Source organism: Oryzias melastigma, linkage group LG22, assembly GCF_002922805.2.
Source record: "Oryzias melastigma strain HK-1 linkage group LG22, ASM292280v2, whole genome shotgun sequence".
Taxonomy (NCBI): Eukaryota; Metazoa; Chordata; class Actinopteri; order Beloniformes; family Adrianichthyidae; genus Oryzias; species Oryzias melastigma.
The window spans coordinates 20083528-20110135 of record NC_050533.1 but is presented as its reverse complement, the minus strand read 5'-3'; the positions used below and the strand labels follow the sequence as shown (position 1 = coordinate 20110135).

At 39.0% G+C, this 26608-nt stretch overlaps 1 protein-coding gene across 1 annotated transcript in view; it reads right to left on the bottom strand.

The window, feature by feature from the left end:
• The window catches only part of ralgapa1 (Ral GTPase activating protein catalytic subunit alpha 1), a 69371-nt gene that overhangs the window by 28967 nt on the left and 13796 nt on the right, over window positions 1-26608 (bottom strand). The window contains exons 19-42 of the mRNA XM_024273364.2: window positions 24820-26580; window positions 22083-22207; window positions 21780-22014; window positions 20785-20982; window positions 20501-20653; window positions 20017-20210; window positions 19836-19934; window positions 19495-19650; window positions 18605-18733; window positions 18327-18452; window positions 17008-17066; window positions 16683-16791; window positions 14873-14983; window positions 14568-14636; window positions 14307-14444; window positions 13470-13653; window positions 11391-11509; window positions 11164-11283; window positions 9924-10542; window positions 9604-9719; window positions 8021-8145; window positions 4360-4431; window positions 3558-3681; window positions 1543-1698 (exon numbers count right to left, since the gene is read on the bottom strand). Of these exons, the coding sequence (XP_024129132.1) occupies window positions 1543-1698; window positions 3558-3681; window positions 4360-4431; window positions 8021-8145; window positions 9604-9719; window positions 9924-10542; window positions 11164-11283; window positions 11391-11509; window positions 13470-13653; window positions 14307-14444; window positions 14568-14636; window positions 14873-14983; window positions 16683-16791; window positions 17008-17066; window positions 18327-18452; window positions 18605-18733; window positions 19495-19650; window positions 19836-19934; window positions 20017-20210; window positions 20501-20653; window positions 20785-20982; window positions 21780-22014; window positions 22083-22207; window positions 24820-26580 (5297 nt within the window). The remainder of the gene's footprint in view (window positions 1-1542; window positions 1699-3557; window positions 3682-4359; window positions 4432-8020; window positions 8146-9603; window positions 9720-9923; window positions 10543-11163; window positions 11284-11390; window positions 11510-13469; window positions 13654-14306; window positions 14445-14567; window positions 14637-14872; window positions 14984-16682; window positions 16792-17007; window positions 17067-18326; window positions 18453-18604; window positions 18734-19494; window positions 19651-19835; window positions 19935-20016; window positions 20211-20500; window positions 20654-20784; window positions 20983-21779; window positions 22015-22082; window positions 22208-24819; window positions 26581-26608) is intronic.

Genomic DNA, 26608 nt, shown 5'->3' with positions numbered 1-26608 from the left:
CCTTTGGCAAGACACTGATCCTCACATTGCTACTGGTGGTTACAAGTTGGTGTCTTGTATGACAGTGGAGCTACCATCAGTGTGTAAAGGAACCTTCTAAAAAAGTAGTGAAGCACCATATAAGTGTAATAAAATTCATAAGGAGAGACAAAGTTAGAAGATGAGGCCACATCCACACATACCACTGTGTGTGAAGGTGAGTGTGTGTGGTGGAAAGATAGATGGCAAAGGTATGCCAAAGAAGACGTGTGTGTTTGTCAGTGTAACCTTTGTGAATGTGGTGTGTGTGTGCCAATTGAACATGCTCAATAACTTGTGTTAGATGTGTTTGGGTGCCTCTTTCCTAAAGATTAACACAAATTTATAGCCAAGTCATTTACGCAGACTGATGTGGAAAAAAAAAAACCTTTCTGAAGGTCTGTGTCAAGTTAAACAAATTTAAAGTCTTAACGTGTGTCCATGTGCACGCCCGTGTCTGTGCGTGACTATGTATGTTTGATGGGACCATCAGCTGATCAGGGAGACGGATGGTGTCGGGCCAGGCGCTGATAATCCAATCAGGAGCCTAAAGCCATGTGATAGGCAGAGAAGCAGGAAGTATGATCAGATTAAAGGGACATTATGGCCATGTGCAGAGCGCCCAGCGCCTGGGGGGTGATAGGTGTGATTACACACACACACAGACACGTACAATAAAACCTGCCAGCGCAGGCACTGACACGAGCCCAGTCCCCATACCATGCACAAATGTAGAAATGATTGCCCCGAAGAATCAATGGGAAAAAACGGAAGCGATTTAAAAGCAATAAACAAACAAACAGGAAAAAAAAGGAAAAGGGACAGGCAAAGAGGAGAAGAAAATAAACCATCCAAACTCATTCAAATTAAATATTTGAAACACAAATGTATTTATATTTATATTGTATTTACATATATAAATAAATAAATACTGATCATAAAAAAGCAACTTGTATTTTTTTTTTTTTTTTAGTTTGGTTGAGCCTGACAACCAAGTTCATTTTTCTGGAATATTGGCATCATCCTGATACACAGACATCTTTAAAGGGAGGAAGTGTCACCCATTTAGGCTTTCTATCAGCTTGCAAAGAGGCATAAATCAACAAAGCCGATGCATAGGAACAATTATACGAAAGATGAACGTTGGAGATTTTGACATTTTAGACAGTAAATGTATAAACATTTTCTAAAAAAGCAAATGTTTGTGTGGTTATTTACATCTTGTTCTATATAAAAGGTCCTTCTTTTGTTATCAAATCAATAACAAAACAGAAAATTACTTTTTTTTTTATCTTATCAGATAAACTGACTGTCTCCCACCATACAGACACTGCAGTGCAGTAAAGAGCATGTTGAGTTCCAGCTGAGTGTCAAACATGGTTGATTATTATAAAATGTCACAACGTTTATGTGTGAACGCCCCTTGCACTTTTTATTGAGTCTGAAATTAGGGGAAAGATAACAAGGGCTGTTCAAAAATCCATCATAAAAGACAAAACAGCCCCCATTGTTTATGTGGTTTACCTTCTTAGTGAGGTTCTGGTCCTGGTCGTGGGGCATGCGAGTCGACACGTGGTAGATGACTTCCGTGGTGGATGTGGCGTAGTATGGGGTCGTCTGACCTGTACTGCGGTTTCTCTGAAGACCTCCCATGAAGCCGCAGTGAGTGGTGAGGTCCACCTAACACAACATGGAGAACATGAAAATGGTGTTTTTAACATGCTCTTGTTGCATTTTTTCTCACAATGGAGGACATATATAACATGATTTAAGATGAAAACTGCCTTTCTGAGTATTTCTTTCTTCAAATAGTGTAAAAGCGACCAAAGTTTCCCAATTCTGATGCATCTATTTGCAGACAAATAGATCCATCAACGTCTTCATTTTCCTTGTCCAAGCTGGCATTCGGCTCAAAACTGTGTCTGGATAGCTCTGATCTTGCTTACTGTTTTTTGCAACACTAATATTTGCTTGGGCTTGTGAAGTGCTATAAGCCAGTGGGAGAGAGTGTAAACAAAGGGCTAATGGGAAATTAGCAGAGCTAACTTCAGCGCCAAAGATTCTGCCCACAACCCAGATGAGAATTTCTGATGAACTCATGCCGTGCTGCAGAAAATGTGTCTTAAAAAATGATATAGGCTTTTTTATTTTGGCTAAAAACTGCATAATAATAATTAAAAGACTCCTGGGAACAAATTTACAATAGGTAAAAATATAGTTGGAGTGAGAATTTAAAGACTCACTCCCTCTCTCTATCTAGATACAACATATTTTGATCTATTGTAAAAGTATTCCCAGAGGTCTTTTAATTATAATGATATCTTTAGTCAAAATGAAAAAAACAGAACATAGTTTCTGCAGAGCTGCAAGAGTTCATCAGAAATGAATGTGGGAGGGAACCTCACCCCACCTCTCCCGTCACCCACATTTGAGAGCTATCTGTTTACACACTCTCCTGCTAGCTTACAGCCCCTCACACCCTCAACCTCACATTCCCAGTGCAATAAAAAGGTATCCAGACGAACAGTTTTGAGCCAAATCTGAAGAAAAAAGAAATACTCAAATGTAATTTTGAGATTCATTTTCTTAATCTCCTCCATTATCAGAAACAAGCTACAAAAACATTTTAAAAACCCTAGTGATCAGTGGGTGTTTAAAAGATAATTTCAATAATTAATAGAAAAATGTAATAAGGCAAATAATTAGGAAATTGGCTCCAAGGAAGTAAAAACATTTTTTTTTAGCCTTTTTCATGTTTATCTCCAAAGAGCATCAGTGTTAAACTCTAAGATGCTACAGCTGACAAACAAACAAAGAGAACTAAATATCACTAGTTACTCTCAGCACTAAATAAAAGCAAATGATCAGTCATAACCGTCATTCAGAGACTCAACCAACGTAAAAGGCTATATAAAAACAGTTTTTCTAAAATCAAGTGTTTCTTTTTTCTATTGGACAAAAATCTAAGCTCAAACATTTGCCACTGTCCCAAACAAAAACACTCAGAGAGGCTTCTTTCATCAAAATGCTTATTAATGCTCTTTCTTCTTCAGGAGTGCTTGCTGTGGTTGAATGCTGCAGTGCTCCTAATCTGGTTCATGCTGAGCAATGAAAATCCTGCTCTGTACTTACTTTAACTGCTAAATTTAGCGTAAGTAGTTTTTTTCTTTTTGCAATATTTCTAAAGTTCAATCATTTTATGAACTCACAAGATGAAAAATCAACATGTTCTAAAAAAACATCAATCATGCTCATAAAGGGGAATTATAGTATTAATTCCTTAGATTTACTCTCTTTTATGACTTAATTCAAAAGACTTCCTTTAAAAACTTTTTTTCTAAGATTTAAACCACAAAATGTTTATCATGTACAATGTATTATCTATAGAAAAAATGGGTATTGAATCTACTTTACAAAATTAAATTGGATAGAATGAAACAAGAAAAGAAAAATATAGATTTTTATTGGATTATGTCCTGACACCAAAAACAATATGACTAGACGCGGAGAGCATGCAAACTAAATAAATGCAGTCATACCTCCCAGCCAAGACCCGACACAAAGTCTTCATAAGCCTGGCTGCCAGCAGTGTTTGTTAATATGGAGTGTTTATCTTCTTGACCTTCAGCCACGTAAAATACAGCAATTTTATGGGTTTCACGGCTGAAAGATATCAAAGGAAAACAAGGACAAACATCAGCATCAACATTTTGAAAAAAAAATATTACAGCTGAAGCACTCAGCTGGTTTAAACTACGAGGTGACATATTATGTATGTAGAAAGCAACATTCACACTGCCTTTGTCTGCCTGTGTTCAAGTAACTACTTTCAATTAAAATCTATGTATCGATTGTAAAGGATTCAAGGATTCTTTATTGTCATTTACCTACAAGAATAAAATTAAATTTGAATTTCTGGTCCCAGACCAACTGTTAAAGTGCAGTTTGACAGTATGAATACAAAAGACGAGAGAATAAAATGCACATTTTAGGCTTTTACATTCAAAACTCCAAAATTGATCATGGAGGAGAATTAATGATTGCCCGGCTGGAATTATGACACCAAGCTTTTAGTAAATCGGAATGGAGCTGTGGCAGAAAAAACCTGGGGAAAGATTTGTAAGATTTGCACCGTTTTGACAGTCTGCACTAACTGTAAGTGCCGGATATGCGCAGTAGAAAAAGAACAAGGGAGGAAGCCCCTCCCTGCTTGTTCAATGTGAACACCATTACATAAAATGTGCGTTCAAGGAGTGTTTAGCACATTCAAGAATGCCCATCACATGTCCAATGTGAACGTAGTATAATGTGTGGAGGAATGAGGAGGTCAGAGGTGCTCACCACTGCCGTGAGTCCAGGTTCTTCAGCTCTCTCAGTAACTTCTCATTCTTCTTCAGCAAATGGAAATTACTCCTGTAAAACACAGTAGAAATATTTAAAAAAAACAGCTACCAATAACTTAAAAGGTACTTCAGTGTTGCTACATGTTACACAGTGTCTGACTCTTAATTGAAAAATCTTTTTTTGTATATTAATTAGCTTCTCTACAGGAAGGAGTTTTCATGTCAAGCATAAAGAATGTCAAAAGAGCAACACAGTTAGTATAAACAGGTTACAAGGAAAAGGTTTGGAGCACGAGTCACAAAAAACAATCCCAGCATCCTCTCTCCTTGCAGGGGTTCAGCCGCCACATGATTCCTAAAAACATGATTTTTATGTTCCCTCTGGCCAGTGAAACCTCTTCAAAACTATTGAAGAGGTTTTTTGCTTTATTGCTGTATGGAACAAAAGATTTATTTTTACATTTAGAATGGGAGCTTTTAGCAGAAAGTCGAGGATCTCTTGTGGAACTGTGGCTGACCATTACGGACAGCATGAGTAAGAAAACATGGATTTGATGAACATATAACTAGAAGCACCCAAAGCATAAAAAACTGTTTCAATTGTAGAAGATATACAAGAAAACACCTGATTTATATTTTTTAACAAACTATTGAGAAATTCAAACTAATCATTTTCTAAATGATAGAAAAGTGTAAACTTTAGCACATTTTAATATGAAAAAGTGCAACAGGTTATTACAGTACAGACATTTATGATAATATGTGTCTGGCTAAACATGTCAGTGCCTTAAAAGTCCCACTCTAATCATCAGGCTACTGAGCTGATATCATTATTTTTAATGAACCAGTTAGCGGCAATAGTTCATTATAACTTCTCCTCTGAGTTGTAGGCTGGATTGCTGTTAGCCCGCTCCCTTCCCGTTGCTCTCTGTTTACATACTCATCAACTAGCTCAATGGTCACCAACCTATTTCAGGCCACACACCAATTTTAATTATGCAACATTTTCAAAGACCGGTCCACATTGGGCAGAAGTTAGCCTTTTTGAGCTTCCAGTTTGTGAAATTCTGTTTTCAAAATAAAATGCTACTACAAGAAATTTTGCTTAAAAATATCAGTAGATATTTTTAACAGATAAAGAAAACAAAGTTGCTGATTTGTAGAAGTTACTTCAGATTTGAAAAAAAAAATCAATAAAGGAAACATCACATGATACAAAAAAAGTTTTATTTGTTCGCCTTTAGCTTTGAGCTACTTAGTAATCCAGATACCTTCGCAGCTAGCAGCTTTAAGCCACGTAACCAAGACAGATGTTTGCTATCAGAATTCCCACCCTAATCCCCAACTACTAAAAAAACGATAAAGTGCGAGACTATATAGTGCCCTGGATTTTAAAAGCAATTCGGAAACCATGCTCACCATGCTCGTTCTAAACAATACAAGCTGGAAGCGACTCATGACACAGCCGGCAATGTGTGACATCATGTGAAAAGGGTCTATTAGTAGATTCGGACAGCACTAGAAAATAGATTGAATCTTTATTTTCACATGCCTTCATACAGCGTATTTTTAAATTCTGTTTTCTGGGACTATGAGAGTGAAAAATTAAAACAACAACATACAATGTTAAAACAATAATATAAAAGTGTTCGATAAGAACCTAAAATATATGTAAGATGCCAATAAAATACAATAATTTTAAAAAAGGTTTAATAGGGAGCAAATAAGGAGCAACCCCACTCACCTAAAAATGGCAAACGCACTATGTAGTGTACTATATGGTGAGAAGAGAAGAAATTCGGACATAGCCATTGTGAACAGAATTCATCAGTTTTCCAAAATAAAACTTCCATCAGGATCAGAAAATAAACTAAATGGAAATAATCAAAGTTAGTGCATATATTTTGTTTTCTTCTGTCTGCGGCCCAGTACCAAGTGACCCATGGACTGGTATCGATCCATAGCCCGAGAGATGGGGATCACTGCACTAGCTTACAGTCCCTTACACCCCTTGCCTGACATTGGCAGTGCAACAGGAATTGCAGGGAGCTGTACAGTTTTGAGTCAGATCCCAGGTCAGATGAGAAAAATTTGTAGTCGTCTACAAGTTGAGCAAGGAGCTTGTAGGCAGCCCGGCATGTTTACTACAATGTTTTTCAAATTGCATTTTGTCATCTGTTTGAAATTCTCAACGATTTGTATAATCGTTGAGACACAATCAGAAATGCAATTTCAAGCTTAAATTTCTTAATGTATGTCCTCCATCATCAGAAAAATGCCACAAATACATGTTAAAAAAATTAAAAACACAATTTTCATCGGAGTGGGCCTTTAAACACAGCAATATGTGATTAGAAATATATCAGGTTATCAGGCTTCAAAGTTTAAATCAAAAAGAAAGCTGAAAAACCCCCAGAAAAAGCCCTTTTTCCATGAAAACAAGAGCTTTTCGAACAGAAAAAAGTTATCCAGATGTCGTTAAAAATGGGCCAACGTGCCGCTATCAACCTCTGCTCGCTGATATAAAGCCAAGACACGAGCAGTGACGCTTGGAGTGGACCGATAATGACATGCCATTCTTTTCACGCTTAGAGAAGGGAAAAAAAGGAGAGAGTGCAGGAGATAAAGAGGGAGAGAGTGACCAATTTGCTCTTTATTAAACTGATACTTGGTAATGGCATCATTCTCTGCTCTCAAAGACTCCATTTACACCCTGTATTAGAGGGAAAAGCATAAAAGAGGGATACACATGCACACACATGGCTGACTGTCAGTATCTTAGTGTCTGTAAAAACCCCACATGAATACCTGGAGAGACATAAAGGAACAATAACAGATGATTAGACAATCTCTTCTCCTCTGTCATCCCTATCCATCCGTTTTCATCCAAGTTTCTTCAGCCTCGCTGTTGTTTTTCTGATGACTTCCCTTCCTCCACATTTGCATTTCATCTCATTCTCTCTGTTTTTCTAATTTCCCGCAGAACCCTCAATCACGTGCGTCTTCAACTACCCCCTTTTATTCTAACTCCAAATGGCTTGAGTTTGATCAATAGAGCACTATACTCATTACCACACACCTTTACACACATGCGCGCACACGCACGAGGTTCTGAGAAGTCTATTGTGCGGCCTGAATGCAGAAAGTGTAATTCCCTGGATAAAGTATAAAGAGCGATGAGTGTCCATTAGCTGGCCAGACACATTTAAAGCAATACCCTGACATTGTGTATTTTAGCCTGGAGTCATTGAGAAGATAAAATGCTGCACTGTGTGAATGGGAAAAACGTGTAATGAGCTCCAAATACTTGAGTTTTTTTCCTCTCTTCTTTTTCTCATTTGCATTCAAGCGAACATGTGGTTAGATTAAGAGAAGAATCTTATATAACATCCCACACATGCCACAAAAGAAAGGCAGGAACACAAAGCAAGTCAAAAAAGCACCTCTTTTGATATCTGTTGGGTGGAGAAGGAACACAGAAATCAGGCTAATGTTGCAGAAAAACTAAACAATGAGACAAAACTAATTAAGTTAATTAAGAGTATTCTTCCTCAAGATGCGATATGTCCTTAGATGCACCACGATCAATAGCAACTAATCAAAAACAAACTATTTAAGATCAATTTGGTTTAGGATTTTTTTTCGGTTGCATGGCTCACCTTTTCTCCCAGGAGTTGAGTCCGAGGATGTTGATCAGGAGTCTGCAGTAGTAGAAGGCGGACTGCGGCGTCTGAGTCTCTGGTTCAGTTTGTTGCACGGCTCTCATGTTCAGCTCCTCGCCCCTCTGGAGGAGCAGTTTCAGACAGAATCAAGATCATAAATGGGAAAACACTTTATATTTTAGAACTTAAAACAGCAATCCTTCTTTTACCAATTGTTTTTGTGGTAAATGCAATCATCAGTTCTTCCAAGAACTACAAAAACTCACAGAATATTAAAGACTGTCACGAAATCTCTTAACTTGCAAACAAAAGCAAAGCTTTTTGTCACTGGATGAAGGGATGTCCCAATCAGGTTTTTTTTTGGCCCCAACGGGTTCCTAGTCATTTTATTTTGAGTATCTGCCAATAAAGAGTCTAGATCCGATACTTTTGAAGCACATTGAAAAATGAACACATTTAATAAACAGATCAAGGCTGTCACCTGTTTTTATTCTTTTATCCAACACAGAGAACTTTTGTGACGTAGTTTGACAATCAAGTAAACATACTATTAACTATCAACTAGAAAACTTAGTTAACTACTAACAAGTGAAAATAGGTGATAATTAGTCATGTGGCAAATTTGACAACAGGATCTTTAGGATCTTCCCTTCAGAACAATTTAACATTTTTGATCACATGTGGTTCAGATCTCCATTAAAACATTTTAAAGGGGCCATACCGCGAAAACTCTACTTTTTGAGCTTTTAAGTGTATTATACTGTTCATTCCTCACTATAAACAATCTTAAAGCGGTATTTTGATCCGTTCAGACATTTTTTTTACATTTTTTTCGTGTGCAACTCGCTGACGAGGATGGTATGGTCCCTTTGAAAAAAAAAAAAAAAAAAAGACTTTCTTTTAAAATCATTGTTGTAACACGACTATGATGATGAGCATCCATGACTAGCTCCTATTAATGGAACCATTTATCAGTTTTGGTTGTTTTTGGAACATGTATATATATTTTTTAATTGCTTCTTCCCAAACGTGCACTTTGTAGACGGTCCCTTGGCAGTTATCTCACTGGCGTCTCTCTGTCGGCAACACTGAGAGCGCTGTCCTCTTTAAAAAGAAACAAAAAACTGATGTTTTTCTTTTGAAATGCCTTTGTAGGTCCTTGTTTGCGTAAAAAAAACCCCCAAAAATAGATGGACACTTGCTGTTAGAGTTATTGAGCCCAGAAGTCAATATCTCGCTAATTTTACCCAACTGTTTATCCTCCACAAACTAGTGTCGTAATCTGCTTTGCTTTTCAGCAGTAAAATATGATCTGTTTGTGATATGAAGGTTTTAAGTAGAGTATTTATATGTAATAATAAGCCTGAAATATTTAGCACCGACCACAAGAATAAAATAAATATCTGATCCCTGATCAGGATACAACATCTGATTCAAATTAAACTAGGTGTTTGGATCAGGACATTCCTAACTAGATGTATTTAGACATTAACAAGCTGCTTTGTTTTTTATGTTTTTTTCAAAAAATATTTTTTCAGGTTGCCATCTTATTTGTTGAGTTGAAGTTGTTAAGTACGTACATGAAGTACAAACTCTCTCTCAGCAGCACTCTGTTTGAGGATGGCATTGATGACGTCGTTCTCCTGCTTCTCCGTGACACATGTAGGAGGAGCGGCTGGGATGTTGAGTGGCATTCCTGTGAAGATTTAAAGAAAGTCAAAGTTAGGGGGATGTTTTTTTATATATGATGCATTCTTGACTTGCTAATTTCTACAAAATTTAATTTGTTAGAAAGACATTCACAAAAAACATGCCCAAAAAAGGTGCTGATCCATTCAGACTGAATGACAGAGCTTGGAAGAGAGTATTTTAGATCAAGTTTGCAGTAAAATGAAATGACCTGCTCTCTGCAGACACTCAGGACTAGAGTATCCCAAGTACTGTAGCATTTCATCCAGCGCATCGTCCCCTTCTCTCAGTGAATCCCACGCTGGCACCGCCTCCCGACACACACGTTTAGCCTGCGGTGGCGCTAGTAGTTGTTCAGAGCCTGGCTCCTCTTTCAGTTGCTGCTCGCTGCTCTCCTCCTCCACCACCAAACCGCCTTCTGCTTCCCCAGAATCTTCACATTCTCTTTGCTCCTCTTTATCTCCGCTGGCTTTCATCCCTTCTCCGTCCCTTTCCCCCTGATAGTCTGGCTCCTCATCCTCACTCCGTTCCTCCTCCATGCACCTCTCCTCTTGGCCTTCATCATCACCATCTTCTGTTCTTACTCCTACATTGTTTGGTGGGCCTCCTGTTGGGCTCGGTAAACGCAGGTCTTTGTTGTGAGGGGACTGTAAATGAGTCAAAAGCGAGTGTGCCGGGCTGTTGGTGGAGCATGACGGAGGCCCGTACAGAACGGCAGAGTCCCAGGAGTGCTTTCCGGCCACATCTCGGATGATGACGCGAACGCATGCAGAGGCGGAGGACAAACCAGCTGTCATTCCACCTCCGGGAACATCAGACTCCGATCGGATCTGTGGAGGGAGAGAGGAGGAAGAGCTGATGAAACCTTAGTTTTGCTAAAACAGTGAGGGAAATTGAATACACTCAACTGTCTTCTTCACTCCTTCAAACTGTCAGACATTCATGCTAGAAAAGAGGAGTCTCCTCTTACAAGCTAAACCAGGATTTCATCACTTTTTCTCATCAAATATTTGGAAAAAAAATCTCCGATTAAAAATAAAATGTCTTCGATGTTTCCTTTGTATTAAGTTAACATCTATTAAAAAACAGCTTATTTTTTATAACTAGTTACAAACATTATTTGTAACAATAACAGTAGGAAGCATCATGGAAAATCCTGCTGTCTATTCTTCAAAATAAAAGTAGCCTTGAGAAGGTTTTGAGGCATTTAACAACTGAAAAAAAAACAACATTGTGGAGATCAAAATAATGCATTAATTAATAATAAAAAAAAGTACAATTAAAGGTTTTATATCAAAATAGACTCTGTTGAGAACTTTTAACATTAAAAGGAGCTACGTTTATACAACCTGTTTTAATTGTTCTGGGTTTACAGTAATAGAAAACTAGTAAATCATACATTATTTTAACTTTTTTAGCTTCTAATATCCTGTTTTTTTTGTTGAAATTACCTGAAGCACCGAGAGCAGAGTGGAACCGTTAAAAACGAGGAACTGCAGGTTGGGTGAATGAAAAAGTTCTGGTCCCAGGTCCATGCTCTCACAGAAAAGGTTGTCTTGGTTTTCACACACCTGCCAAATATGAGCGTTGCAGTCACCAAAACACATTTGACTCGGGCCCTGAAAAACTAACAGTTATATTACCTGCAGAAAAACACACACACAGAAAAAACCTGTACCTGACTGGAAAGAGTTGCAGGCCCTCCAGACATGGGATAATGTCCTAGATGATTGACCAGGTGAGTAATCACCGTTCTGGCTGCTATGGAAACCAGGCCCTGCTGAATACGACTCCGAACTGCAAAGGAACAGGAGCATGATGAGGGGACGGCCAGTTAAATCAGAAACCACATCTTTTTCTCGTCATTTTCCACCACTGGAAAGACACTGTTAAAAACATTAGGACTCTAAAACTATGAGTCAATTAGAGTTTGCTTTTTATTAATTATTTACAAGTCTGTAAAAGCAGTGTGTTTAAATTCAGAAAAAACGTCAGCTTTTGGTGTAAATTCTGTGAAACAAAACCAATATAATGTGTTATCTGATGTGTTTGAAACTGCGATAACGGTATGATTTGCTATAAATGGTCAAATCGCAAAAAAAAAAAATACTAATTTCAGATCAGTAAAAAGGGGAAAAAAGTAAAACTAACTAGATTAAAGCTACAAAATTGTATTTACTCTAAATAAAACATACACAAAGTACTTCAAAACACACATACATTACATCAAAAATGGGCTCATTGAGGTCTATTTAAAAAAACAAAACACTTATAACATCTTTGATCTCATGAATATTCTTATAGATAAAAAAATACTCAAGATGTTCTAATAAACAAAAGTGCATCATTAGGTACTGCATCTTTAAATAGGATGGATGGATAAAATAATTTATATCCATAAATTCTTCAGTGTGACCCCTGCTGCTGCAATAAACTCCCCTCCCTCCTCCCCTCAGTGGGCATATGCAGCAGCGAAGGTCTTTCTCCATGGGACGGATAGACATTCATATACTGTATGCACCATGAAAATCTCTTTATAACCTCAAAACCCGGACATGGAAACGTGTTTACCAATGTTTTTTGTAGAACTCTTCAAAATAAATAAACCTGATCTGTCGGTTCATCTGAGTCTTACAAGATTGAGAAAAACTCCTCCTACACTTGGCGGGAGTGTCCAATTTTTTAAACCCAATTTTGGACATCCATCAGGCAGCGACTTTGACCTACGTTAAAATAAAAATGGTGGACGCGAATTTGAGGTGCTAATAGCTTGCTGTTTGATCGAAAAATGTATTTGAATGATGCAGCCAGGGGGTGGGGGGAAGGGGATCCACAGTATTCCTGTGCGCATTACACCCCTAACTGACGAGCTTTGTTTCACAATGAGCACATCCTTTGAGGTGTTGCTCTGCACAAGTCTTGCTTGGTCCCAGAAATTTTAATTTTTGGCTAAAATCGGCATAATCATAATTAAAAGACCACTAGAAACGGTTTGAAAATAGATCAAATGATAATCAGAGTGGGTCTTTAAAGATGTACAATGCAAAATTAATGTTTTAAAGTGATATGAGTGTTTTTATGAGCTATTCATAAAGTTTCAACAAAAGTTAACACATTTTTGCACAAAGAAGAAATGGCTGAAAACTAACACTAATCTTGAATATCCCACTGAGTAGAAGCCAATGCCATCACACACTGTGCTGCCAACAGATCCCGGTTAATCAACATCATTACACACACACAGGGACACGCGCACTCTCCCCAGAGCTCCTTATTGACAGGCCGTGAGTGGAGTACAAATATGTATTGATCCCAAATTCCCTGTGAATCCCTTAACCTCAGGGGGCTCGGGAGGTGAAGAAAAGTCAAAAAACGAAGAGAACATAAAAAGATGGTTGAGAGGAAAATTAAAACGTTTTATTTGAGCGTTACAAAAATGTAAAAAGTGATGGGATAGACATGATAAAAAAAGAAGTAAAAAAAGGAGAAGAAGCGTGGTCTATCAGTGTGGTCCAGTCATTAGACCAGTGACTGAGTCCCAGTGGAGAACAGCAGGGGACAATCAAGATCCTCACACGGATTCAGGCAGCGCTGCATACATCCACATGCTTACCTTATCAGTCATATTGTGCTGAGATTTTGTGCATTTGTGTGCGCCTGTGTAAACGCATCACTTTACATGCACAGAAACCATATTGGCTCATTACTGAGAAGGCTGTGACTCTCCTAAATATGACTGTACTCCTAAATAAATTACCTTCAGCGACCGGCTGCAGTTTGCTGGAGCGCTCCGAGTCCGGACTGTGCAGAGGTTCTGGTTCCCTGAGGCTCTCTAATGGCAGGAATGGGTCGTAATCGGGGCCAGACAGGTCCGACAGTTGCAGGGGAAAATACTTGGGATTGCTGAAAGACTGGGCTCCATAAACACAACCATGAAGCACCTAGATGAAAGTTGAAGAAGAAAATATACAGGTTCATTATTTTCACTTCTGTGTTAAAAAAAGGATGATATTAAAAAGGTTAAACCCAGATTATACAATTGCTAATAATCTCATTAACATGCACTGAAAAATCATGTAATTGGGAGTAATCAGATATATCCAAACTAGCGGTGGAAATGCGACCAGAAAATCAATTATTTTATTTATTTAGGAGATTTATCTACACACTAAATGACTTTCAAAGTTACTGTTACTAAAAAAAAAAAACAGAAGAAAAGCTATACATCTTTTAAATATAGCAGCGTATATGGTCATAACATTTTCTTCGCTAACATGGGAGCTAATACGTCTGCAAAATATACAACGCATTGCTGCATTTTCTGTTGCTTATTAAAAGGAAAGACTTTGATTACATGTTCAGTACCTTGGGTTTGGTTTACACGTGCAGATGTAAAACTAACAAAAATAAATGGATTAAAGTGGATCAATGAAGGAAATTTTCTGTTTTTTTTTTTTTTTAAGAAATCTATGCTTTATTATGGGATACCTGCTGTCATTCAACTTCCTTGAAAAATAAGATTATTCAAGAAATCAGATAGTGATCAGGTACTTTGTGCGCAAGATTTACTGTCCATAAACAAAATAATACATACCTTGTAAATACAGCTCAGTAGGGACTTTGTAGGCTGCTCCTTCTCAGAGGGACTTTGAGTTTGAACCGGCTGGAGGAGAGTCTTTGGAGGCAGAGCCATCACCCAATCCATCAAACACAAAAGCAGGGAGACTACCAGCTGCAGTGCACACACATGTAGAAGTTACATATGGACAGATAATGTGATATTTGTTGTTTTTTTTTGTCTTAATCAGATTTGTATTTAAAAAAACAGATTTGTTGATTTCGGTATAAAACGTACCCTTTTATCCAGTTCATGAGGAGAGGAATCGGTACTGGGCAGCAAATAAGTGATGGTGGCAATCAGAATCTTTAAAGACAAACCAGGATTATTTCAGTGCGAAAGTACAAACAAAAAATTCTAAGTTTATTTGCAATTTTTTTACATCACAAACGCCGTGGTTGACCTGGTAAATGGGTTCAACTTTTAAAGAAATACAGAAAGTACTCACTGATGTATCATGGGTAACATAAAACACTGACACAATGCAAACACGGATTACATAATAAACAAAGCAATATCAGACGCTTATTTTTGTGAATCACCTCCACAATTTTCTTTGGAGTGTAGGTGGGGAACTTCTCAAGATGATCCACATAACTGATCAGCAGGTGAAGGATGTCCGATGCCACCAGGGCCACGTTCTTATTTGGGTACTGGGAAAAAAAACAAGTAAAAACCATCTGAGTGTGGCTGCATTCACAGAAAAACCATCCATCCATCTTCTTAACCGCTTTGTCCCTTTCGGGGTCGCGAGGGGTGCCGGAGCCTAACCCGGCTGCTGATGGGTGAAGGCGGGGTACACCCTGGACAGGTCACCAGTCTGTCACAGGGCCTCACTCACACACCCATTCACTCTCACATGCACACCTAGGGGCAATTTAGAGTCACCAATGAACCTATGAAGCATGTTTTTGGACGGTGGGAGGAAGCCGGAGTCCCCGGTGAAAACCCACGCATGCACGGGGAGAACATGCAAACTCCACACAGAAAGGTCCCAGCCAGGAGTCGAACCGGGGCCTTCTCGCTGTGAGGCGAGAGCGCTAACCACTGCGCCACCGTGCAGCCCTCACAGAAAAACCTCAAGAGTGAAAGTTATTTAAAGTCCTACTCCGGTCATCTTTTGATCTAATTTTAATGTGATTATTTTATGATTATATCTGTTTTTAGCCTAAATTTAAAAACTTGCATTGTCTTCTTGGACATAATTTCTGCAGAGCGGCAGTAGTTCATCAGAAATTTGCCTCTGAGCCCAGTATATTTTCTATCTTTTTCAAATGCCATTTTTTGCATTTGCTCCCAATACTAAACTTACATGAAGAAATGCTCAGGAAAGCAATTTTAAGTGTAATTTTCTATATACAGTTGCAAGAAAAAATATGTAAACCTTTTGGGAGTACCTCGAAATGGACACATAATGCTTTTTTTTATTTCAGTCTAAATCATATCAACAGAGAACAACATTGTTCGCTTAAATTGCTACTACTGCAGTGATCTGATGTTGCTAATGAAGATTTTTTTCTCTTGCAGTAAATTAATCAAATTGTTAATGATTATACATTGAGAAAAAAAACGTGTTTGGTTTTATTGCATGTTGTGTGTGCAACATAAAACATGAGCTTCTGCTTCCAAGTTTTCTTTGGGATTACAACCTTGGGATGAAAGAGATGAAAGACAAAGTGGCCATCAGGAGGAAGTGGTTCTGCATGAAAATAACAATCCCTCAGGCTTTGTGCTTGTGTGTTCATGTCACGGAGCCCATGGCTGGGGCTACTGGCTGCTCCAATGTCGGCAAGAGATTCAACAGTGGACAAGATGTGTATGGGTCTACATGTCAGTGTGTGGGCAATATGTTTGTGTAAGTCACAGCTTGCAGCATTCCCCATGGATTAGTCTCCTATTTGAAGGAGGACCAAACATATTTGCAGTCCAGGGTTTGCTACCAAGAGCAAGTGAATGCAAGTGTGTGTTGCTGCAGTGTCTTAGCCGACCATTGGCTGCCGATACACATGGTAGGGATTCCAAGGTGGACAAGGTATGTGTGTGTGTTGTTTTGTCCATGAAGTGCCACCTGGCTCTGGATGAGACGGTAAATGTTGGACAGCATTCTTCTGATCCACAAGCCGCTCGCTGTACTCCCCTGAATCTGTCTCTAACAGCCAAGGAAATTCACCAATAATAACAATAATCTGAAACTAGGGTTTGCATTATCCTTTGGCTTCCTGCAGCCTGAACAAATCCAAAACCAGTCAATATGAAGTCTGCATTTTGGTGCATTTTAGACTCCTTCAGTCACATCTTTTTTTTTAGAAAATGATGTCAAAAATGTTGATAAATGAGTGATTTGCAACTTACTTTTAGGGTAACACAGATGACATTGAGAGCATCTTTAATCTGCGGATGCTGAGTTCCATGAGCCAGCTCCTCACACAGCCAGATTCCCAGACTGCACAGAGCAACACACCTAACAACACACAACATTTCCAGTCAGTCATGGATGCCAAAATGTATTTCTCACAACAAAGGCTTTTTCAGTGTAACTACTCAGGAAGTCTGGTGCAGAAAAAAAATTGAATATTTCAATTGTTTCTATTTAAGAATAACAGGCAAAAGCTTAATCGAGTCACTCCTGCATCATTTCCAGGGGTTTACATTAAACTCTTGGCTACATCACACTGACCTTGCAGGAGCAGAGGGTTCATCCTTGGCAGCAGTCAGAATAGTTTTGATAATGTGCTCCTAAAAAGACAGTAAACAAATGGTTAGTCTCCTTTAATAAAATTATAAAAAAAAAAAAAAACAATGATGTTGACTTGGAGTGCTTAGCACCATCTGTTAGAAATAAAAACACTTAATTATAAAGAATTGCCAAAGTTCTACATTATATAACACTGACACTTAAAAACACAAAAAAATCATTTAATTTATTGAAAACCAGACTGAAATATATTTCAAGATCTGGGTTACAGTTTAAATTTTATTTGTAAACTAGATTTTGTGCAGGAATCATTAAAAGATTATATTTATTTCTCTTATTTGAAGCATTTTGAATTAATTTGGTTAATTTAGTAATAGGGGCAGATAATTAAGTTTTCTTCTTCCTGCTCCTTTTCATTTATTAACTGCTTTATGTTTATATAGTATTATTTTGGTGTTATGTATTGTTACTAAATTAAATAAATAAATAAATAAGGTGACAGATTTTGCCTTAACTCATAATTGTCAAAGTGGACGCTAACTTCAGCCTCGTCCAAAAGGATGTTATCAACAGTAAGTTCAAAATGTATAGCAGTAACAAGAACTTCAAGGATTGAAACAATAAATTTGATTTGAAAATTATTTAAAGATAAGATAAAATGGGAACAAATGTGTTTACTATTAAATTACAATACATTCTACATAATCTGGAGACAGGAAGAGGACTCGAACACAAGGAAGAATGCAAAATTGATGGATCTGTTTTTACAATAACACAAACTTGACCAATTCATTGTAAAAAGACAGATTTAATCACGAATTTATTAAAAATGTGCAATTTATAATTAATTGTAATAATCGCTTTAAGTTCTTGAGTTTTTCTTTTTAGTAGAGCTGATGGATGATGAAGACACAGAGACTTTAGATGACTAGAAAACTGAAATGTTAACACCATGAGGAGTTAAGATATGTATTTTACACACAAAAACAAGCTCAGTACATTCAGCTCGAGTTAATGACCGCTTAGCGATTCAAAACAAGTGTCCGCCTCCTAAAAAAACAGCGAGCAAGACTGAGGTGCTACCACGCATGGCATTAAGTGTTTACATAGTAACGACAACAAAAACAACATTACTCTAATCGGCCTGAGCCGCTGCAAGAATTTCTGATGAGACATTAACCTATTACTTTGTTCAGAGATCCTCTGTGGGCAGCGGACAAGACAAACAGAATTCCCATCTGCCTGCATTAAACAAAGACTTTCTGTGGGAAGTTTTTATTGAATTAGAATGAGTTTTGTACCTTGACATCGGGGAACTTGGTGAGAACCACATCAGCGGTGGTTGGATGAAGAGCAGGAAGTTCTTCGTACAAGTTGGGAAAGCACACCAACGACCCCAGAAGTATCTGCGCCTCCACTCTTGGGGCCTTGGAGAGATGAAAGGAGGGAAGGAAAGAAGTAAGGAAGTAAGGAAGGAGGGAGGAAAGAAGGGAAGAAAAGGAGAAAGGATTAAAGGAAAAAATTGAAACTATTCTTTGTGGCAGTCAGCAATGTGTACAACTGTTTGTATTGTTCTTACATTGAGTGAGGAGCAGGCGGTGACTCTCGAAGCTGCAATGATGAAATCCAGGGTGAGCATGGTGGCTCCTGGGAGTCCGATACTGAAGAACCTCGGACTGCAGTGCTTGATGATGGTGTTCACAATATCCTGGAGTAAGAAAACTTAAATATGTAACTCAAGAACTTCTATATATTTAAAATTCAAAAGAATGGCTTTGCTGCATAGAATTGTATGTTTTGGTACATTCAAATGTCAGATCTGAGTCAAATATTCTATAGAATTTTTTTCAAACTTGTGATTGCTTTTTTCTTCAATGATGCCACGCAATAATTTCCTTCCAAGGATGATTTACCTTAACCTGCTTCTATAAACATTGCTGCTAATAAATTCTTGGACTTTTTTCACATCAAATTCGAGTTCTGATTTAATTAATTTTTTTCCCTTTACTTTCTTTAACAAAAATAACAGAATATATTATATAAAAACAGCTCTAATTAGCATATTTCACAGTAAAAGCCCAGCTGAGTTGAGAAGTAATTTCAACCAAAACTGAATTTAAATATGATCAAATCCAGTGTAAGAATCAGTCGGTGTGCATGATTTTTTTCAAATACTCTAATGTCCTGTAATGTAAGGATGTCAATTATGTTCAAATGTTCATGTTGGAAATGACTTCTGATGAAAAAAAGAAAACCAAATCTGATATATATACTTGAGAGTAAAGAATTAATTAGCAAAATACAAACAGAACTCTGAAGGAAAAAAAGCAACTCATAAAACTAATTTAAAATCTGAAATAAAGGCCCCCACCTTAAATGATTAAATAAAGCTTTGTTTTTTTTTGGGGGGGGTGAGCATTCCTCCATCTACATGTGCATGATCATGAAAACTTGCGTCTGAAAACAAACCTGATCTTGGTGCAGTAGTCCTTGATGCATGATGTTGTAGAAGTGTGTGAGAAAGTCTGTGTTTGGGGAAACATCTTGTCGTCTCTTCATGATTCTACAGATTAGCTTGTAGGCATGAAGTTTACCCTGCTTGTAGCGCTCTGTCAGCATGGTGGCCTTCAAAAGAACATGCAGATGAGTAAGAATTAAAAAAAAAAATCGACTGGAAACAAACCAAAATAATCTCAATCATGCTGCAAAAATTAGCTATAATTAAGAGATTTTACTAATATTAAGAATTAAATTCGACCATTTACCTACTTGCATAACAGAATTTTTGTTATTAAATAAATGGTTTCTACCTTAAAGAGCCAGGGGGTGAGGATTCTTAGTGGAGGGATCAGAACAGGTGGCGGAGGAGAGGACTGATTGTCTAAAGAAATGCCCAAATTATCCCTGATCTGGAATGAGAAATATGTTTTAAAATAAAATGATACCAAAATAAAAAAATAAAAATTAGTTCAGTTTTTTAATTGTACTCACCTTGGCTAGGTTTTGCCAAAGCTCACACAAGTAATCAAAGACTTGAGCGTGGATCTCCGGGTCCTTGATGCTGTTAACATCCCCCAGGATACCAAGCATCCTCCGCCACATCACTGTGGCGACATCTCCGTGCCATCCAGTTAGAGAACCGCCTGCCATCACACTGCAGTCCTCACTGGGGAACTCGTTTGTTTCTAGAGACAATCGATAAATCAAAGAGATAAATGGTCCATTAAAAGCTGAGGCAAAAAAGTATAAGTCAGTCACTGATTCTGCAAATTAAAAAGATGAGAGTGGTTTGGAATGTTCAGAATAGATAAACTACAACTGCGAGAGACGATATAAGAAAAAAAATCCAGGAAATCAGAATGTAGAATTCTTCAAGAAATGATCTCTTACAGTTGTATTTAAAATAACCCAACAAGAATCCACTGTATGTCGAATGTATGCCAAAATGAAAAACAACCTATTTATGTTGCATTACCTAGGTCATCTGGGGTTTGCAGGACAGAGTTGTGAAGTTTCTGATCCAGCTGTAAATGTGTGTGATCAGAGTGTTCTGCTGTCAGCGTAGCGGGTGAAGGTGTCTGGGAACGAGAGCCCCCCAGTGAGTGCATTGGTGAGGCGCTCTCAGAACCTGGACAAGTGAGAGCACATATGAAATCAGTAAACACATGAAATGTGTGTTTGTTAATGATTTTATCCCCTTTGTTTGGAGTTTAACTGTAGAAGTTTGTTGCATCACAGGACAGCACTCAAGTTTCATACCAGTAACGGTGACTGTGTGGCTGAGGCTGCTGTTCTCTGAGTCGATGTGAAGAGTGGTTAAGCTGGCCACTTCGTGCTCTTCGCTGGCAACACCCCCACCCAGACTGTCCTGGTCCAGGGAGCTGCCCCGACCGCCTTCTCCAACTTCTCCAGATCCAACTCCACTTCCTCCACATGTATCTGAACTAAAAGTAAAATCTGTAACAAAACAAAAAAAAGGAAAATGAGTTGAAGTAAATAAATGACTATTAAAACACAATAAAGCAAATAATATGAATATAAAATATATAACTAGTAAAGCAAAATGTTCCTTTTGTACAGTCAGAACCATTGACTGTATATGAGAACTGGAACAAGTTTGATGTCATCCATAGAAATTCATTTACTTCTGGCTCTACCCAAATTAAGTCAATTCAGTCGCCGTTTTTTGCCTAACAGATGCCGCCATGTTGGAGCCAGACATCAGTAAGCAGTGATTGGTCTAAATTGGTCTGAGTCAACATTTCTATGGAAACCGCTCCCACCAATCAGGAGTGAGCCTGTTGGAAGTCCACACCCCTATCACATGAAAGCAGGCACGAGAGAATCTGTCAAACGTTTTGAGCGTTCATCAGGAGATCAGACACTTTTGTTGAGGCATCTAATTGGTCAGTTTATAATTTGAATAACTTGCAATAAAGAAAGAAATATGATGAAAAAAAAGGTTAGAATTAGCAAGAACAAGTTAAAAATGTATCAGAGCAAGAATGGTTATTCCGACAAATACAATGACTGAGTAATAACTGTTTAAGCCTCAACAGATGTCTATTGGATTTTGGCTTGTTGGAGCCAGCAGGTCCTTCCTGTTTGGAATGCCAGGGGAGAGGAGTCACTCAGTCCAGTTCTCATATACAGCCAGTGGTTAGAATCAGGAATTAAATTAACTATGTAATGATGTTGGATCTCTGGCATTGGGATTATGATAGGTTGGATAAATGTCCCTGTTTTATTCTTACTCTCAAATTTGCAGGTTGAATACTGAAAGGCATTAAAGGAGTCCGACTGGCTGTCTGAGCTGACGACATCAGATCCACTGGCACTTGCAGGTGAAGTCCACTCGGAGGGCACCCCGGGATCGTCAGCAGGCCGGAGATCGTCCGAGGGCCGTGACCCAGAGCTCTGGCCAGCTTCCAGGAGCTCTGGCAGGTCTCTGGGAATCTCAAGACTTCCGGGGCTGCTGCCACGACGACCCTGTAAATTAAAGTCAAGAGTTAAGAGCTTGTGCTACCTTTAGGAATGAAACGCTGCATTGTACTAACCACTGTGCCCTTGGCCCTGAGTCTCTCCTGAATAAACTCATCCATGAGATCAGAGAAGTTGGGGTTGCTGCTTCCCACATCACTGGAGACCGGTCGGGCCTTTGGGACCACTTCCTCTTTGTTGGCTACACATGGACAAGCAGAAAGACATTAAGATAGAGGTCTGACAACAAAAAAAAAAAAAAAAAAAATGATGAGAAACCACTCATATTTAAGGAGTAATAATTCTATTTTCACAAATACTTCAGAATTTATTATGTTTTATCAGAATTTATTGTTATTTACTGGAAAAACTTTATCATATCAAATCTTCTTGATCAAAAGTGGGCGTAATCAATCCCAAAGGACCCTTAAAGTTTTGTTAGCAAGCATTTAGTTGCCAATTTATCTTTGATTATCTGTTAAAATACATAAAATAAATGAAAATTAGGTGATCAAGTTTACCCTGACTGTAAACAAAGTCCTGATGTGAAATGCATGGGAGAGGCTTGAGGTTATCCACAACTAAAGTGAAAAAAAAGAAAAAGAAGCAACAACAGGCATCTCAAACCCACCGGAGAAGCAATGCAGGAGTTAATTCACTTCATGCACGAAGAGCAAGTGACAGAACCACCCTGTTAGCTAAAAACAAGCAGCAAATCTGTATTAGTGTAGTTATGTATGAGTTAGTTGCACTGGGACACTTTTTAGTGCAGCTTAACAGAAGAGGGCACCAATAAAGTGATAATCAGTGAATCTGCTGCTTCCAATTATGATCAAATAATTCTTTAAAGAGATTTGGCGACAAGACAATTCAATTTTTTTCCTTGCTCAATACTAGGACTTAATTTGCTCAGAAAAAGTTTTAAACAAAATACACTGAGTCATTTGCCACAAAATAAGATATAGTTCATTCTGAATACCATGTCCTGCAGATGTGCTACATTAAAAAAATCAAATTCTGTTGTGACAAAGTGTAAAAAGAAGTTGAACGGAGCCCAGTTCTTAGATAAATCAATGAAAATAGGGATTCTCTGACACCTAGTAAAACTTGCAATTACAGGTCCATTTTGCTTTACTAAAAATCTATCTTTATTATAAACATCTTTGCTTCAAAACCCATTTTAACTTAAAGACTTCTTACCAAACGGTGTCACTCCATTGTAATTAATTAACTTTTGTTGATGTTACTAATGGTCACACCCAGACTAGCCTGTTATCAACAATCCCATTCAACAAAGATTGCAATTAATGTGATTTAAATTAGACTTAAATGTCATCATAGAGCATTAAGGCAAGATGAAACATAGTTCAAGTAAAAACCAGCTATAAAATGTTCCTAAAATGAAAGAAAAAGGCTCTTTAATCTCAAAGTTACCCATTCTAAATGAATGGAAATAGTCCTAAACATGGTAATTGGGAGATATAGGTGACCAGCTGCAAGATACTAGCATCCTTTGGCATACAACAAGCAGTTCATGCTGTTCCACAAGCTACTAAAGACTGAAAGCGCACAGTAAGAACATACGCTGCAGGGAGAAACCAAATACACAGACCCTCAGAGTTTTAGAGGACTTTGCCAGCAAAAACACAACTTTAGTAAGTGTGAGGCCTTTCTTTAACCAAACGGACACTGTTAATGCACATGAAGACTGCTTCAATGCTTCATAGATGGATGAATAACTGAGCCTGGACTCTTTATTTTCCAATAAAAAAAAAAAAAATAATAATTTGGCTCATGCAAGAGTAATTTTCTTGGTAGAAAAAATTAGCCAATTTGTGTTGCGATCACACTATCAGATGATTTGCCAAAGCGAAAAAACTAAATAAAAAGAAATATTGCTACTTATAAATTATGTCACATTAGGACATAATTGTCAGAAAAAGGGGATGGATCACAGGGTTCTGGTTAAACATACCCAGCACAAATCAAAAAAACAAAATAGCAATTTCTGCAAAGCTAAAAATGATAACAAAATTTAAAAAAATAAGTATTGTCATGGTAATTTCAACCAGGAATTAACTTTGATTAACTTTTATTAACATCGGTAAACGTGCATAAGCCATTTCTTTCCCTTTTAAATTGAACTTTTGCCTTCTGATCGTTCTAATAAGGTTTCATGCTGCCATCTAGTGGTCAGAAAATGAACTACAACAGGTTTATCTGTAAATGTGCGTAAAAAAGGTTTTCTAAAATGAAGAACAAATTATTAAACAAATCAAAAATAAATACCCCCCCCCCACTCCCAAATCTGACATACTTGTACATTTTCATTGGTTTTCTTGACTTTGCAGTTTTCTTCTGTGAAAATGAAGAGGGTCCAAAATCCAGGGAGGAGGTGAAAAAGGCACAGGGAAGCTGCATGCAAAATTTAGGAGAGTGGAGGTGAAGAATAGGGAACAGAGGGGTAAGGATTAAAATCCTAAAAAAAAAAAAAAAAAAAGAAGAAAAGAAGTAGAAAAAGTAGGGAGCATCTGTGCTACAGAGACGTGGGAAGGAATGGGAGGCGGTGGGATCCTCAACAGTCGGCAACTAGGAAGAAGGGCTACTCTCAAGAGGGAGCTTCAGTCCAGCAGCAAGATGATGAGTTTCAGCCAAAAAAAATAAAAAGAAAAAAACATCATTCCATCATTCCAAACCAGTTAAAAACAGCCAAGAGGGGAGAGAGACTTGCTGGAGTTGTGGTGGTAAGTGTTTTGTTTCCTCAGTTGTTCTATCTGCTGTGTCCTCTATGCGCACTTGTGACGCAATCCTCACCTGGCGTGGTCGTCTTTCGTCCAAAGTAGCCCAGGACGTGTGAGTAGAGATCCTTAAGCGATGCGTCACCCATGGCAGCTCGACCCTGCCTCTGTGGCGATGAGCCCTGGGATGACCCCTGACCTCTAGGTCGAGGTTTGGAGGACAGAGCATGGACAACAGTCTTATAGACCCCACCGAGAAGGGCCCCCTGGTGGTGCCGTGAGGTAGTGCTTCCGGGCTCCTGGGAGCGTGAGCGGGAGACTCGAGATCGCAAGGCAGAGCGGCCCAAACGTCCACGCACTCCGGAGGAGCCCGAGGAACCTGAACTACCAAAAACATCTGACTGGACATCGGAGCCCAGGCTACATCCAACGTGTGATCCGGAATGCTGCCTGCCCTTCTCCCCTGCAGCCCCCAGCCTGCTTTCCACAGCCCAGCTGCAATCTGGAACAGTCCCAGAGGACAGGTTCTCATGCACTCCTGATTTATATCCACCTCCAGCCACAGAGCTAAACTTACCTGACGCCCCTGCTCCCTGCTTCCCTGCAGCTCCAGCCCCTGCCCTTTCTCCAGCGGAGTGACTGTAAGTATGGAAGTGACTCAGGCGTCGCAGCCTGGCTTTCCAGTGAGCCTCCTTATTCTCAAGTGGGTTGTGGAACTGGACCGACTCAGTTGAGGGACGGAAGCTGACATGAACACTTCCTGGATTGAGCTTCTTTGTGCTACGGGACATCTTTACTTTGGTTGGGTCGGTTGACTCTGGGGTGGATTCATCAGAAATTGCGTCTTGTCTAACAAAACTGGACTTGTCGTTTGTTTCGACTTCTTTGTGTGGGTTGTCTTGTCCAAATCGACTCTGTGTGTCAAATTTCCCATTTAATCCTCCAATTTCCCTTTTGTCCAGACTAGTTTTTTCTAAGCCGGAGGCGGCTTTAGCAGTCGGCGACTGACATTGTAACTCCAGGAACTCATAGATACTACGCTGTACTCCCTCATTCTCCTCTGTGGAATCCACACTGCTATGTCTTACTGACTTACTTACCTCCCTCAACACCTGCTTTGCTTCTCTTGGTTGTCCTGCATACTCCAGCTGTGATCTAGCCACCCCGGTTTGCACCAGAGGAGATGCTGGAGCCATGTTTTCTAAAGCAGCAGCTGGACTATTTGCCTCTCCAGCTTCCTCCTTCCTCTCACCTCCCTTTTGAATGAGGTAGTCCCTAATCGCGGAGAATAAATCCTCCTCCTCCCCCTCAGCACCACCTTCACCATCTTCTGCATCAACTTCCTTTTCGCAGGAAAAGTTGAAGGCGGAGTTCCAGTCAAAATCCGAGCTAGAACCGCGGCTCTGAGAACCAACTTGGGGCCTGGATTGGTCATAAACACTAGCATCATCTTGCGCCTCTGGAGGCGAGGAAACAACACCGTTAGGGAAGGTAAGAGGGGTGGGAGAAGGGGAGGTGAGGGGTTGTGAGATGGACTGAGCTGTGTGGTTGTTGGTTGCAAGTAAGGAAGTGGCTGTGGAGCTGCCGTGGGAAAGATCAGGGATCAAAACGGGATCCCCGCGGGGGTCTTCACCTTTGACCCGCTCTGCGATGAAAGGCTCCATGATGTCAGAGGCACTGCTGCTCCGCGCCAGGGACGACGGGGCTGGTGGATCGAGGTCACAAGCCCCTCCTTGGAAGACCTCGGAGCAGGATGTGGGAGGGGCTTCATCACTCTGAGATGAATGGCGCATTCGAGAGATGCGGGACGTCAGGGTGATTGGCGGATCCTCGAGGTCTAGTGATTACAAGAACACAAGTATGTG